General features: G+C 42.6%; 2 protein-coding genes across 3 annotated transcripts; both read right to left on the bottom strand.

Moving 5' to 3' along the window:
• Nucleotides 1-4637: 4637 nt before the first annotated feature.
• LOC134017533 (ADP-ribosylhydrolase ARH1-like) lies at nt 4638-15038 on the bottom strand. 2 transcript variants are annotated; one of them, XM_062457256.1, is made up of 4 exons: nt 14812-15038; nt 6868-7210; nt 5952-6315; nt 4638-5776 (listed from the first exon to the last, which is right to left on the bottom strand). In XM_062457256.1, the coding sequence occupies exons 2-4, from the start codon at nt 7184-7186 to the stop codon at nt 5368-5370; spliced, it is 1092 nt and encodes a 363-aa protein (XP_062313240.1). In that variant the 5' UTR covers nt 7187-7210; nt 14812-15038; the 3' UTR covers nt 4638-5367. The 2 variants fall into 2 exon arrangements, with proteins under 2 accessions (XP_062313240.1, XP_062313239.1); XM_062457255.1 differs by lacking the exon at nt 14812-15038 and adding an exon at nt 9387-9659 and having other exon boundaries at nt 4639-5776.
• LOC134016997 (ADP-ribosylhydrolase ARH1-like) lies at nt 12095-14703 on the bottom strand. Its single transcript, XM_062456244.1, has 3 exons — nt 14513-14703; nt 12636-12816; nt 12095-12234 (listed from the first exon to the last, which is right to left on the bottom strand). The coding sequence occupies exons 1-3, from the start codon at nt 14693-14695 to the stop codon at nt 12095-12097; spliced, it is 504 nt and encodes a 167-aa protein (XP_062312228.1). The 5' UTR covers nt 14696-14703.

Below are 15038 nucleotides of genomic sequence, written 5' to 3'. Positions count from 1 at the left end.
ACCTCAGCGGGGTAGATTATAATTGATATGCCCCGTTGCTTCTGACGGGCTTGCCACCACGGCACCACCCACGCTTCAAAGCGTGATTAAGCATGTAAGCGAGATGGGGAGGGAAGCAACTGAGATTCTTGGTTTTCATCATACACAACATACAAAGCTGGATAAAAGACGCGAATGTCTGAATACACTCGCACTGTATGTTGACATCTTTGTTGAACAAGCACTGGTGTACCCAGATATCAAGTTTGAAGAGTGACAATACCCAGCTAAAGAAAATCTGTTTGAATTAGCACAAGTTTAGTGTCAGTTTTTCCCTGAAGCATTACTCATGAAGATTTTGATTTCTTCACCAAGGCTCATGGAGGACAGTCTCAAAGTTATTTGTTTCAGACGATAAATATTGTAAACAGTGTAGAGAAAACATTTTGAGAGTCTCGGTGGGCACGGTGGACCCTCCACAAGTGGTACAACTGTGTCATGTAACCAGATGTTGCCCTATGCCCTGTTCTTGGAACGATACAAGGCGACGTCCTTTACACCAACGGGAACGTTCTGGGAACGTTCTGGGTACCCAGAAAACAAGTTCAGTTCCAAAAAGTTTTACGTTTTTGGGTTTTCTCTAACTGGTATGTATGGGTGTTTGACAGAAAATAATAATAGCATAATATTCTGTTCTCCTTAGCTCTATGCTAACTGTGGCACTACAGTAATTTAAGTAGGCCTACCTGTATTTCAGCTGTTACAGTAAAAAGATCTGACTGCTCTGTAGATTTTCATACAGAAGATGATGCCCCCTGTACTTACTGTAGTACAGATTATTTATTTCCCAATCCATCTTTAATACATGCTGATCTTAGAGTTAAACGCCTTATGAAGGATATGAAGAATGTCACTATATAATTTCTCTATCTGTTCATGCTTAAACCGACATCCTATTCGGTGGCAGCTGTCAGTGTTGTCTGGGTCATGGATGCTATTTCTGAGACAGTGTCCTGGATGTGTTCTCTGTTGGTCAAGGGTTAAGGGGAGACCAGCTGTGTTTAAGCTAGTTCTCTTTCATTTATTGTGTCTTTCTTACCTGTGTTTCTGTATGCAAATAATTTTGAATCTTGTTTTGGAGACCAAAATTACACTGGGAGTATGCATCTCAGATTTTGACATATAAAGCAGTCTGGCGAGACGAACTACGTTCCACACACAGCCAATGGACTGGCAGTGCTCTAGGGAGCCAACTGACAGCATAGTGGGGACGGCAGTGTGATACAAAACACTGGTCAAGGATCACCTTCTGTTTCCACTAACCTGTTAATTCGATGGTCCTCAAAATCCCTATCTGTGCTGCACTCAGACAAGCTCACCCAGTCGCAGGTCCTATAAGGTGCAACGCATGGGAATAGTAGGCAGTGCTTTCTGATATGGGTACATCAGCGTGAATAATTAAGAAGGTAACCAACACTGTGATACTGTGGAACGCTGTCCACACATCCCTGGGCGATGAGCCAGCTGGAAGGACATGAGCAGAAGTATCACAAGATGGGACCACAAAAGTAGAATAAGATCAGAACGGTTGTAATGGGTCTACCACAGAAAACAGCGAGTGACAAAGAAAAAGAATGTTGATTGGAACTCCAGGGAGAGTCATACTGGGCTCCCAGGTGTAGGGACCTGTACACTAATCATGCTTGACTTCCTCATTCCTTAACTGAACCAGGTGTGAGTCATTGCACCCATCAAAACCTCCATTGGACTTTCCAACCTTTTCTTTTTGCTTTTCTGTTCATTTGGGAGTTCAGGCAATGATTTGTTGACTCCAGGAAGCCAACCCCAAAATATTGTTTTGCTTTGAACTTCTCCAGAGGAGGTGGCTAGCCTTAGTTCCACTTCCCTGACCTGCCACTCCCTTCTGCCCATGGTCTTTTGAGGGGAGGCCGATCGGGTGTGGGAGGGGGTTAAGGACAAGTCACCAAACCTCACTATTGATTAAAAAACAGATCATGGCTGCCCCTGTGGAGTTATTTTTTTTTTTTTACATGTAATGTAGTTGTTTCTGTATGGCATAGTTGGTGAAGTTGTGTGTGTGGTGTGTGTGTATGCGTCTGGACTCGAATGGAGAAGGCCCCAGGCGCTCCATCTGGAAGTAAGAGGTGAGAGGAGAGGTCATGTTAGCCACATAAATCACTGGCTCAAAGGTTTTGCCACAGTATAAGGAGTGTACAGTGTATTCTGCTGTGGTATCTTTTAACTATATTGCACATTGAAACTTATAAACTCAATCAAGTGATTTGATTTTTGACAAGTGTAAACTTTTGGCAAACTGGTTTTAATAAAAAATGAAAGACAACAACACACTGTCAGGATACCGGACATGGACATCCTATCCTAGCTATGTGCAGGACAAGGTCTTCTCCAATTATCCTCAACTCTCCTTTTCCTCCCTCTTTCCTCTCCTCTTCTCTCTTCGTCATCTCACTCTTGTCTAAGACTTGAATTCTACTCACTGGCAGGTCATGTAATATTCGGCCTTGCAGTGTGTGTATGTGTTTATGGAATATCCGAGGGGATAGGCACATTGGATGACTGTGTAACTTTCTTTATAAACTTCCTTTCTCACGTTCATAGCTTTCACACCAGTCGCTCCTATGATCTCCCTCTTTCTATTAAATCAACATGAATCAGGATACTCTGTGCATCATGAGATTGGTCCTGATCTAGGACAAAACATTTTTTTCTTTGTAACCATGAACAGAAATTCAGTATAAAGCAAAAAGGCAAGATAATCTCTCTATGCCAACTTGGCATTAATTTACATTTTATCTTTGAAGCCCTGCAACTATACTGACAGAAGTCCAACTGTCCAACTTGAACTCCCAACCATAGTCATGCAGGGAACAGGGCCGCTCCCTTAAATGTCAATTTTCTGCTCTAGTTGTCCCTAGATGTCAATGCTAGAGGTGGGATCCTTTTCTGAGTTAGAGTTTACTTGAGATGTCAGTTTATGTCACACAACTCAGTGTTGTATAAAGTATCTGTATGATGAAAGGTAGCACAATACGGCACTACTGTAGCGGTTGCTAGCAGGCTGGGGGAAGACAAGGGCATTTAGCATAGTACCCAGCAGTGTCCCTGTTGAAGAGAGAGGAGAGAGAGGGACCTCTGATATTTTCCACAGGCAGGGCCGGTCCTTCCTATAGGCGACATAGGCAGCCGCCTAGGGCGGCATGAAGAGGGGGGCGGCATTTTCCGAAGTGCATCTATTAATTAACCCTTCCGCACTACCAGCAAAGGGCGCCAACTGCGCCACGTCATGTGTCCGTGTTGTGTTGGGGGGGAGGCGCTCGTGATAAATCTTGCCTAGGGCGCCAAATGTGCCAGGACTGGTACTGTCCACAGGTGACACCTGTCTGAATAAGAGGATCAGGAGAAATGCCTGCTGAGGGGATTGTTCTGCTCTTCTATCTCATCTTCTTCTCTGAAGACCCTTGTCTCATCACTCCTGGGAAACGGTGTAATCTTTGATTTAGAAGGATGAGTGTCAAAGAGGTTCTTGAGGGGCTTCAAAATTAAAACCACTAGTCCCTCAGTGTGGTTCATCTTCTGTAATGCTTACTCCTGAACATGGATAACTACGGTTCATGGTGTCACTTTCTCTTTACCTAGAACCATACTGGGCTGTAAATACTGACACACTATTGTGTGTCCACCTACACAACATGGATGTAGTGTAGGTGGATTATATGATATCAAATCCCCATCTGGTCATCTTCTTTCCAGACAAGGCAGGCATCCCCTGGGCTGGGGAAAGGAGGGGGGCAATGCGGGTCATTAAACAGGCCCGCTGGCCGAACAGGTTCCAATTACAGTGGCAGCAGGAGTCAAACACTAACACAGACATACACAGACGCAGGAATGTACACCGACATCTCCAGACATGTTGAGTTAAACACAGCCTGTCAGGTCAGTCAAAGGTTTGTAGGTGTGTTAGTACGTGAGTGTGTTAGTGCATGCTTGGGTGTGTATGTACTTTGTACTCTGAGTCGTTTGTTTTTCTATCATGAGGGTGGTTATTAGTGTTCATTTTGCCTTCTCAGTCAGAAACAACAAACCCCGGGTGGTGTAACATCCCGGGATAGTCCACAGTCAAATGCTACTGAGCTTCACCCATCGAACTTTTGGTTCCACCCAGGACATTACAGTACATTATGGACTTGGCTGTAACCCTAACTCTACGGAGGCGAAGGTTTATTCCAGCACACAGCTAATACACCTGTGACAGCACTGCAGCTATGTAGGTCTACTGTAGGGAGTCAGGTGGCTGAGCGGTGAGGGAATCGAGCTAGTAATCCGAAGGTTGCCAGTACGATTCCCGGTCATGCCAACTGACGTTGTGTCCTTGGGCAAGGCACTTCACCCTACTTGCCTTGGGGGAATGTCCCTGTACTTACTGTAAGTCGCTCTGGATAAGAGCGTCTGCTAAATGACTAAAATGTACTTCAAACATTATGCATTACCGAACACCTTGTTGTTTTGTTGTGCAATGGTAGAGTTAAGGTTGTGGTGCATATTTGCATTGACTTTTTTTTGAGACTTTCACTTTTCACAAACTCATAACACACCACATAGAAAGTATTTGAGTTTTTAATGAAAATTCTTCTATTTAGGTTTGGCTTCTGTTTGTAGGTTTCTATATGAAGAGTGTAGGATGGTCGGATCTCAACCGACACTTGGTGATGTGTAAGTGTGTTAGTCGTGTTTCACAGGAAGTCTGGTAAGAATCACTTAAGATCAAATATGTGTTTCTGATTAGTGGTGCGAGACAGAACCCTCAGGATTGAATAGACCTCTTGCAGGAAGTCAAATGCAGAAAGACTTTGTGCATTTGATTCGTGTGCTTTCAGCACCACCTGCTGGCTATAACAAAAGTCACACCCGTATCATTTTGCATGGATGCATCCTGTTCAGAATCTGAAAGGGGTTTTAATCGCCATGAAAGTTTGCAGACAAGGAATTTACTTTGGCAGGAAGGTGCATACATTCAACATATAGGGATCATAAATCTTTTATAGTGGTGTACAACTCTAACTATACTAACAGTACTAAGTATAATGTAGTAATGGCAAATTTCTTCTACATGCGTGTTCATATATTTATCACATTTGATTATTTTCATCAATTCAGAAATGTTGAACGGGCCAACTAGAAGTAATCTTGGTTTACAAACTGATATAATTAATAGATTAGAGCATTACTAGCCGACTGCTCAGACTGGTAAGGGTAGACTAGCAAACCGTTTTGACCTGTTTTTAAAACGTTCAGAGCATTTTATTATTTACGCCATAATGTAGCTTTATACATAAATAACATTTCCATTTACTTCATAAGCAGGGGTTTTCCCCTGAGCTTGTAAAGCTGCTTTGCCACTCCTGCCAGTCTGGCTCGGTACTCCAGCCCCTTGTAGTTCACCTTGGGCACCCCCGTGTATGCATACAGAGCCCCCCACCACGCAGCCGCGATGACACCCGTCGAATCACTGTCGCCGCCATGGAAGAAGCCGTGGTTGGCCAGTTCCACCCAGGACTCCCCGGCCCGCAGCAGGGCATCGTAGGCGATCATGGGGGCATCATGCCCGCTGGCACCCCCAGTACCCTGGAAGCTCAACGACTTGTAGAACTCCTCTCTCTCCTGGATGCCGTACACCTCGGGAAAGAGGGGCTGACTCTTACCGTCCAGGATGTTGCGCTTCTCCAGGTACTTCCTCCAGGACTCCTCAAAGTAGTTCCTAAAAGAGAGAAGAAGAGGCTGAGGCGGGGGTAATCTGTGTTATACGCTGGTGCACTCTGTGAAATCATCAAACCTCTTGTTTGATCTTTTTAACTTACTGTCAACAAAGAGACTATTATAACAAACTGTTAGTGTTTGCAGGTGGATGTAATGAGTCCAGCTGAAGCACTCACCAGTGCAGGAGGTTCTCCTCTACACAGTGGCCTGCATCCTTCACATACTGCTTAGCCTTCTCCAGGACCTCCATGAGCCCATGACCCCAGGCTTCCACAGGGGGGCTGCCCCTCACCGCGTAGGCCGTGAACAGGGCTGCGGCCAGGGAGCCCAGGTAGCCGGTGGGGTGATGATGAGTCAGACGGCCGCTCTCCACGCTCAGGTTGATCAACAGGTCCTCCTGCTCTGGGTTGGGGAAGCGCAAGCCGATACACATGGCTCGCATGGCCGCCCCACACCCACCCCCCTTCCGGTTAAATTTTACCTTCCAGTCCTGGTCGTTCCTTTTGTTGTGTGTGTCCATCATTGACATGCAGGTAAGACCTTCTCGAGCCAACACAAAAGAACAACCATCAGTTGGACTGCAGCAAGGCTATGAGATTAACCTATCAGTGGTGTTCTGATGTAGTCTTGTCAAACCATCACCTAATCACTCAAATATTATATACAGTACCAGTCAAAGGTTTGGACACATTTTCCCATTCAATTCAACTTTTGACTGGTACTGTATATTACCAACTCCATTTCCATAACTAGTTTAAACTAACCCAGTTTAAAGAATTATCCTAAAAATGACCCTGCCCCACCTCTGTAGGAGAGAACACTGACTAATCCAGGAAAGGCCGTTAATATATGTTGCACTGTATTGTCTTTTGCACATTTATAATAAAAAATATATATGAATAATTTCTAAATAGTTTTACACAAGTGGTTCTACATTGGTATGAAACATATCCTGCAAATTTTGAAATGACTAGTCAAATTATTTCTGATTTAGAGTATGATTTGTGTCAGGGCCCTATGATAGAGTGAGTGTCGATGAGAAACATGAGTGAGTTGGAAAGTCAGTCAGAGATGCGAGAGGGCTCAACCTACCAGGGGCTCTCCCGTGCATATCCTTCATGCTCTTGATGTACTCTCTCACCAAGGTGAGGTACACCTGAGGGAGAGTGGCTCCTTCCCCTGCCTCCACCAGAGCCTCGGCCGTGGCCAGGTGCATCACAGTGTCGTCACTGACAGGGAAGTGCTTGGCGTCCAGTTTGGCAATACCTCCTTTCTTCTTCACCTCGGCATGGATGACCTTGCCATTCTGCTCGAACTCCCAGTCCCCGTGGTTGTAAGCCAAAGCATCCCCTACTCCACTAAGAACCATGCAGGCCTCATACCTTTCTTCCAGAGAGATATTGTTTGACATAGCTTTGGCTTGTGGTTGATTTGGCTGGAAACGTGCAGACTATATGTGAGCAATGTCACATATACAACATTTAAAACACATTTGAAAAACAATAAAGCAAGTTTGTTTACTGTAATGACCATGTCAGTAGGGACTTGTTTATTTCAAACATAAAGCCTAAATGTGCAGAAATAGTTGAAAACATCCCAACTTGCTCTGTGGCAATTTATGTACAATTGTTTATCATGTCTGATTGGGTGTGCTTTGCCTTCGGCAAGGGCACAACCTTTGTTCTCTCACATATATATTATTATTCTTTTTATTCTTTTTGCCCCCCTAAAACTCAGTCAATATTTGGCCTACATAGACAACCTAGGTGTCAAAAGTTTCGTCTTGGTAGCGATTGAGTTGCTTCTATTGGGATTTACTTTCCGTTGCATGGTTTAAGTGGAAATTGCGTTTTTGTGGTGAAAAGTGAAGCTAACGGTGGCTAATTTGCTAGCCACAGTCACTGACGTTACTAACGTCACTACGTCACTAACGTCACGAAAACACGCGTGACTACCTGTAGCAGAACATTCGTTTCGCATCTGTTAACTTGGGGGATAGCTAGGCTAACTATAGCTTTACTGCAAGGCAGCTGCAGAAACGCCACAAGCAAAGAGGCCAGGGTGATAACTATTTACTCATTTTACTTTGTATGTGAAACACAATTATGAAATGTAATGTACAATATTAGCTGATATTATTAAGGAAGTAGGTCCACATCTACTTTCGGAAACGGTAGTCTACTATTTCACTGAAGCATTAGCATGACATTAGCCTCTGTTGCCCGGGCAACACATACCACAGTGGTCTATGATGCATCTGTTTTCAATCGTTAAAATAAACATTCCTCACAAATACATTTTCTTTGTAGGATTTATTATGACATTACATTACAAGTAAACGATTTTTTGGTGAAATTATCATTACCTGTGGTTTCAAACCAGTGTTGCTCATTGCAACGCTGTAGCCTACGCAAGACACACGACAAAAACATCTAGCTTACACAGCTGTTTAGGAAGTCAAACGGCGACAGAACATGTTCGGCACTCCCCTTACTTAAACCAAAAGTCTATCTAACTACTAACCTTAACTTCATTGCCACAGCCTAAACTTTGTCAATCTGTTCATGAAAATAATTTCAGCCTAAACCGTACAACGGAACGTTAAATCCAATTCAACCAACGCAATCGCTACCAAGACGAACGAACACAGCAGTAGTCTAGTACTGTACCAGTACCGTAGTACAATTTACCGGGGCAGCTTCTCCACACAGGGCTATATCGCACTTGGCGTTGTAACTGACAATGATCGCTACCACTGAGCTTTTTATGAAAGCGATTTTCCACTAAATAAATGTCAAGCTTATTTACGTTTTTGGGGGCATATTTTCAGTTAGCAGATGGTACTGTTTGAATCGCGATTCCATCTTCTACTGCCGGTAACGCCTAATCTTCAAAGGGGGTTCTTTATTCATGAATGAATGCAATATGAGTAGGCTAAATTCCTTAAAATATCACGAGAAGGGAAAAACTTAAAAGGACGTTTAAGTCATAGAGATTATGTCAATTTTTACACCGGTCTGCCAAATTTATTCGTTTTGATTCAACGATGAGGCAGCCTCTTGCAGGGGAAATGAGAAGACATCTATTTCATTCTACACTTCACTCGTATTTTCAGTTGTAAATGAGCAGCAAAAAAAATGCTTTTAAATCTATGTAATCTTTATAAATAATAAGTATGCATTTTGATATAAAATACAGATATATCAGTTGTAAAAATGTCATTAAAAAACGGACCCCTGTGCAACCGACGCAAGCAAGCACACCCTACAATTTCCCCAGAAATTGTACCCTCTCTAGTTATTAGATGGTACCCATGAGTCCTTGCTGTGGTAAATGTTGTAGCTCTAGAATCCTTAGGTTGAGATGTCTACTCTGTCAAGTAGTAGTCCATGATCGAGGTTAGCGATATGCAGACATTTCCCGAACATCAGTTTCGCATTCTAGATTATTTGGTAATCATGCGAGTGAGTTTATTAATCTGGGGTTGTGATGTCTACTCTGTCAAGTAGCTAGTTGCCTATAATGGAGATTTGCAAAATCCTGGGACATTTGCCAAACATCAGTTTCGCTTTCTAGAATCTTGGTAATCATGTGTGTTTAGTTTGACTTACCTGCGATTGGAATGTGTACACTATCAAGTAATAGACTACAATGGAGGAGGTTAACGATATCCAGAGAAATGTGCCTAACATCAGTTTCGTTTTTCGAAAACTTCCAAAGGTTTCCGTATTAACGATTTCCGTCAATCCCAATCATAGAATTTATGCAGAATTGGAGGAGTACTACTGTAAATCTTCGATTGACAACTGTTTATGACTATTACTTAGAGGTAGGTTAAAAGGTAAAAGGAAGCCACACTCGCTTTCAGGTCGAAGACTGAGTGAGCCCAATACGCCACGCCTACCTGTGTAGACGTCAACCAAAATCATTGATAGCTGTCTACCAACAACTGTTTTAAGCACAGACTAGCTAACTGGTAACCTCTAGTTTGCTATCCAGTCACAAAAAGTGTCACGTGTGGTCAGAAACTAACACTCGGCAACATGTCAAAGATAGCCACATAGCTTGTTTACTCTGACACAGCTGCAATTATTGTTTTTAAGTTAGATTTGTGTCGTTGCCATTGGTGAACGAAACGTTCCTTTTGAACGAATCTTTAGTATGATCCGGGAGCCACGAGTGATTCGTTAATTTTCTCGTGGATGTGCATCTGGACTGAGTAATATTTCCTTCTTATTTGAAATCTACCACACGACGGTCAAATGGCAATAGGCGCATTGCTGCCCTCCAGAGGCGAAGAAAAACCAGTGCACTACATGCGCAATCCATATCTGCGGATAGTATACGGCCTGGCTTGACTGCTACCAGTGTTAACACCGTACAGAGAGAACCCTAACTGTACCGATGCACGAATAAGGTTTATTCCAGCACACAGCTAATACACCTGTGACAGCACTGCAGCTATGTAGGTCTACTGTACTTCAAACAATATGCATCACTATGTTGTTTTGTTGTGCAATGGTAAGAGTTAAGGTTGTGGAGCATATGTGCATTTCCTGTCTTTTGAGACTTTCACTTTCACTTCACATAACACACCACATAGAACGTATTTGAGTTGTTAATGAAAAATCTTCAGTTTAGGTTTGGCTTCTGTTTAACATCTTTGAAAGGCAGCAATGATTAATATGATTAATGCATCCATGGCCAGGATATAATTACAAAATATGACATTATTTTAAAAGTGACCTATAACATCGACTATGCAAAACACTTAAATGTATTTAGTGCTAATAAAATTATTACGCCTATTTGGAAAGAGATGTTTATAATTTCAGTTGTCAGTCATCGTGTGATAACGAAAATATGACTAGGCCAATTATATGTAACAGACGTGGTATTGCAAGCTCCGTCAGAGGTATCGGGCCTATGTTCGTCCCGCACTGGGTAAGAACCTGCCACCTCTGACATCCCAAGTTACATACCCGAGGAGTGAGTTTCACCGATACACACCAGCTACGCTACATCTATGAGCTACTTGTTCTGAGCAGGTGTTGTCAGTGAACAGGCTGTAACTGTTGTTCAAGTTACAGACACTCAGGAAAAACTGATGCTAATTATCTGGGAAACATTTTCTAACAGCAGTCAAGTTGTCATTGTTTGTGTCAAACAAGTTGTGAATTTGTTGTAACATTAAAACAGGAGATCATGAGCCTACTCTGTGCTCGAGCTCCAGTGGTTTGCTCTGTAGGTGAACGAAACTTTCGGAAGACGTTAGCGTTCGACTTAATGCAGCGCCGTTTTCTGCGTGAGAAATACAATGTGTGGCGGGAGGGCGTAACAAAAGACCGAAATGAGTGACTGTCACGCTCAATGCGTGACACTTGAGAGCCCTGGTGATGTGTAAGTGTGTTAGTCGTGTTTCACAGGAAGTCTGGTAAGAATCACTTAACCCTCGTGCTGCCTTCGGGTCACATGACCCAAAGGTTCATAATGAACCATCGTTGTGTTTACCCAATTTTACCCAATACAAAAACAAATTAAAATAATTTTCTTTTAACCTTTGCAATGTGGGGGGTCTGAGACAGCCTAGCTGTTAAAAGAAAATGCTTCACTTTGTATGCAGTAAATCTGTCGCAATACGACGGTGGGTCACAATGACTGATGGGTCAGAATGACCCGAAGATAACACAAGGGTTAAGATCATAGACATGTATATATGTCTATAGTTAAGATCAAGTAGGTGTTTCTGATTAGTGGTGCGAGACAGAACCCTCATGGTGGAATGTAGACCTCATGCAGGAAGTCAAATGCAAAAAGACTTTGGTCATTTGATTCGTGTGCTTTCAGCACTACCTGCTGGCTATAACAAAAGTCACACCCGTATCATTTTGCATGGATGCATCCTGTTCAGAATCAGAAAGGGGTTTTAATCGCCATGAAAGTTTGCAGACAAGGAATTTACTTTGGCAGGAAGGTGCATACATTCAACATATAGGGATCATAAATCTTTTATAGTGGTGTACAACTCTAACTATACTAACAGTACTAAGTATAATGTAGTAATGGCAAATTTCTTCTACATGCGTGTTCATATATTTATCACATTTGATTATTTTCATCAATTCAGAAATGTTGAACGGGCCAACTAGAAGTAATCTTGGTTTACAAACTGATATAAGTAGTAGATTAGAGCATTACTAGCCGACTGCTCAGACTGGTAAGGGCAGACTAGCAAACCGCTTTGACCCGTTTTTAAAACGTTCAGAGCATTTGATTATTTACGCCATAATGTAGCTTTATACATAAATAATATTTCCATTTACTTCATAAGCAGGGGTTTTCCCCTGAGCTCGTAAAGCTGCTTTGCCACTCCTGCCAGTCTGGCTCGGTACTCCAGCCCCTCGTAGTTCACCTTGGGCACCCCCCAAGAGTTCTGATGTAGTCTTGTCAAACCATCACCTATTTAATCACACAAATATATATGTATATATTACTAACTCCATTTCCATAACTAGTTTAAACTAACCCAGTTTAAATATTTATCCTAAAAATGACCCTGCCCCACCTCTGTAGGAGAGAACACTTTGACTAATCCAGGAAAGGGCGTTAATATACTCTGTTGCACTGTATTGTCTTTTGCACATTCATAATAAAAAAATATATCCAAATAATTTTTAAATAGTTTTACACATGTGGTTCAACATGGGTATGAAACATATCCTGCAAATTTTGAAATGACTGGTCAAACCATATCTGATTTATAGTAGCGTATGATTTGTGTCAGGGCCCTACGGGGCTTCAACCCTGTATGATAGAGAGTGAGTGTGAGTGACTTTCCAACTCACTCATGTTTCTCATACATGAGTGAGTTGGAAAGTCAGTCAGAGATGCGAGAGGGCTCAACCTACCAGGGGCTCTCCCGTGCATATCCTTCATGCTCTTGATGTACTCTCTCACCAAGGTGAGGTACACCTGAGGGAGAGTGGCTCCTTCCCCTGCCTCCACCAGAGCCTCGGCCGTGGCCAGGTGCATCACAGTGTCGTCACTGACAGCAGGGCTCTCAAGTTTTGAAGACAGGCAAGAGTGACATTTCCCCTCCCCCAGCCCCCCCCCCCCCCTCAAAATTAATTAATTGCTTTTTACCTTTGAAAGGCAGCAATGATTAATGCATCCATGGCCAGTATATAATGATAAAGTATGACATGATTTTAAAGTGACCTATAACATCGACTATGCAAAACGCTTAAATGTATTTAGTGCTAATGAAATTATTAAGCCTATTTGGAAAAATATGTTTATAATGTGACAATATGTCAGTCATCGTGTGATAACTAAAATATGACTAGGCCTAGACTCAGGGGCGATTCTAGGATCAGACCTTTAGAGGTGTTCAGCCCCCAATGACAATGTGACATGAATACAGTGCCTTGCAAAAGTGCAAAACCCCCTTGCTAATAACAGGCATGCAAACAGGTCAAGGGTGAAAAACATGAGAAGGATACGGCGATCCCCCGACCCTCTAGGGGGGTCCCGGGGCATGCTCCTCGGAAGAAAAATTATAACATTTTAAAGTTAAACGCATGAATCTGGTGCACTGTGAGAGCAAAATTAAGAGGCTAGATCTATGTAGAATCTGTGCTCTTGTAAACAATGTCATGTTCTTTTAACCATAAATACATTTTTTGTATAGCATTGGTTCCAGAGCCAGTTGTAAAGTTAGGAAGCACGGGTAAAATGCTGCGTTGGCCACGAATCACGTAGGTTACCCATTTTGGCTTCAAAAAGGTGAGGACTTTGCATGCCTGTAAATAAATCCCTAATTTCACTGGATAACAATTCATACTTGAATATATGTATTATGCAAAATATTGAATGAATGAAAAAACTAAGGATGTCCCTTTCTTCATGAACTTTGTAATTATTATTATTTTTAGGGGTGCTGAGATTAAATTTAGGGTGTCAAGTTTGCTTAATAATGCGCGTGAGACAGACTGTGTACTAAGCTTGGCATGTTTATTTCGTTGCTCACCCCGTAACTGACCCCCGCACCCCACATTCACTCCCTCATCCTATTGGTCCCCAGTCTACCAATATAGGGCTCCCTATTGGTTAAACCTACATGTCAATCAACTATTATGAGTAACATTGAACAACACCACAAGGGGTGCTTGAGCACCCCTAAAAAGGGTCTAAAATTGCCACTGCCTAGAGACTACTTGTTCTGAGCAGGTGTTGTCAGTGAACAGGCTGTAAAACTGTTGGTTAAGTTACAGACACTCATAAAAAACTGATGCTAATTATCTGGGAAACATTTTCTAACATTTTCTAAGTTGCCATTGTTTGTGTCAAACAAGTTGTGAATTAGTTGTAACATTAAAACAGGAGATCATGACTTACTCTGTGCTCAAAGTGATGCTCGAGCTCCAGTGGTATCCCCTGTAGGTGAACGAAACTTAGGGTAGACGTTGTAGCAGAATCATGTGAACAATTCCAGGATATTTTTTCCGTAAGTGTCACGCTCAATGCGTGACACTTACATTTACATTTAGTCATTTAGCATCAGACGCTCTTATCCAGAGCGACTTACAGTAAGTACAGGGACATTCCCCCGAGGCAAGTAGGGTGAAGTGCCTTGCCCAAGGACACGTCATTTGGCACAGCCGGTAATCGAACCAGCGACCTTCTGATTACTAGCCCGATTCCCTAACCGCTCAGCCACCTGACTCCCACTTGAGAGCCCTGTGACAGGGAAGTGCTTGGCGTCCAGTTTGGCAATACCTCCTTTCTTCACCTCGGCATGGATGACCTTGCCATTCTGCTCGAACTCCCAGTCCCCGTGGTTGTAAGCCAAAGCATCCCCTACTCCACTAAGAACCATGAAGGTCTCATACCTTTCTTCCAGAGATATCTTGTTTGACATAGCTTTGGCTTGTGAGCAATGAAAACATTTAAAACACATTTGAAAAGCAATAATTTGCCAAACATCAGTTTCGCTTTCTAGAATTTTGGTAATCATGTGTGTTTAGTTTTACTTACCTGCGGTTGGAATGTGTACACTATCAAGTAGAATGGAGGAGGTTAACGATATCCAGAGAAATTTGCCTAACATCAGTTTCGCTTTTCGAAAACTTCAATAGGCTTCCGTATTACCGACTTCCATCAACCCCAATCATATAATTCATGCAGAATTGGAACAAGATAGACTTGCTTTACTACTGTTAATCTTCGATTGACAACTGTTTGTGACTATTAACTACTTAGGT

The sequence above is a fragment of the Osmerus eperlanus genome, chromosome 3 (assembly GCF_963692335.1).
Source record: "Osmerus eperlanus chromosome 3, fOsmEpe2.1, whole genome shotgun sequence".
Lineage (NCBI taxonomy): Eukaryota > Metazoa > Chordata > Actinopteri > Osmeriformes > Osmeridae > Osmerus > Osmerus eperlanus.
This window is presented reverse-complemented; position numbering and strand designations above follow the sequence as displayed.

Bases quoted from the DNA above. Each gene is read 5' to 3' on its own strand.
- LOC134017533 (XM_062457255.1), bottom strand. From the start codon at position 9,467: ATGTTAGGCACATTTCTCTGGATATCGTTAACCTCCTCCATTGTAGTC. The intron at 6,316-6,867 runs GTAGGTTGAGCC...TGGCTCGAGAAG, and splicing joins TATGCACGGGAGAGCCCCTG to GTCTTACCTGCATGTCAATG. The intron at 5,777-5,951 runs GTGAGTGCTTCA...TCTCTCTTTTAG, and splicing joins GAGGAGAACCTCCTGCACTG to GAACTACTTTGAGGAGTCCT.
- LOC134016997 (XM_062456244.1), bottom strand. From the start codon at position 14,695: ATGTCAAACAAGATATCTCTGGAAGAAAGGTATGAGACCTTCATGGTT. The intron at 12,817-14,512 runs CTCTCAAGTGGG...GCTGTCAGTGAC, and splicing joins AGCACTTCCCTGTCACAGGG to GACACTGTGATGCACCTGGC. The intron at 12,235-12,635 runs GTATGAGAAACA...GTGATTAAATAG, and splicing joins TGACTTTCCAACTCACTCAT to GTGATGGTTTGACAAGACTA.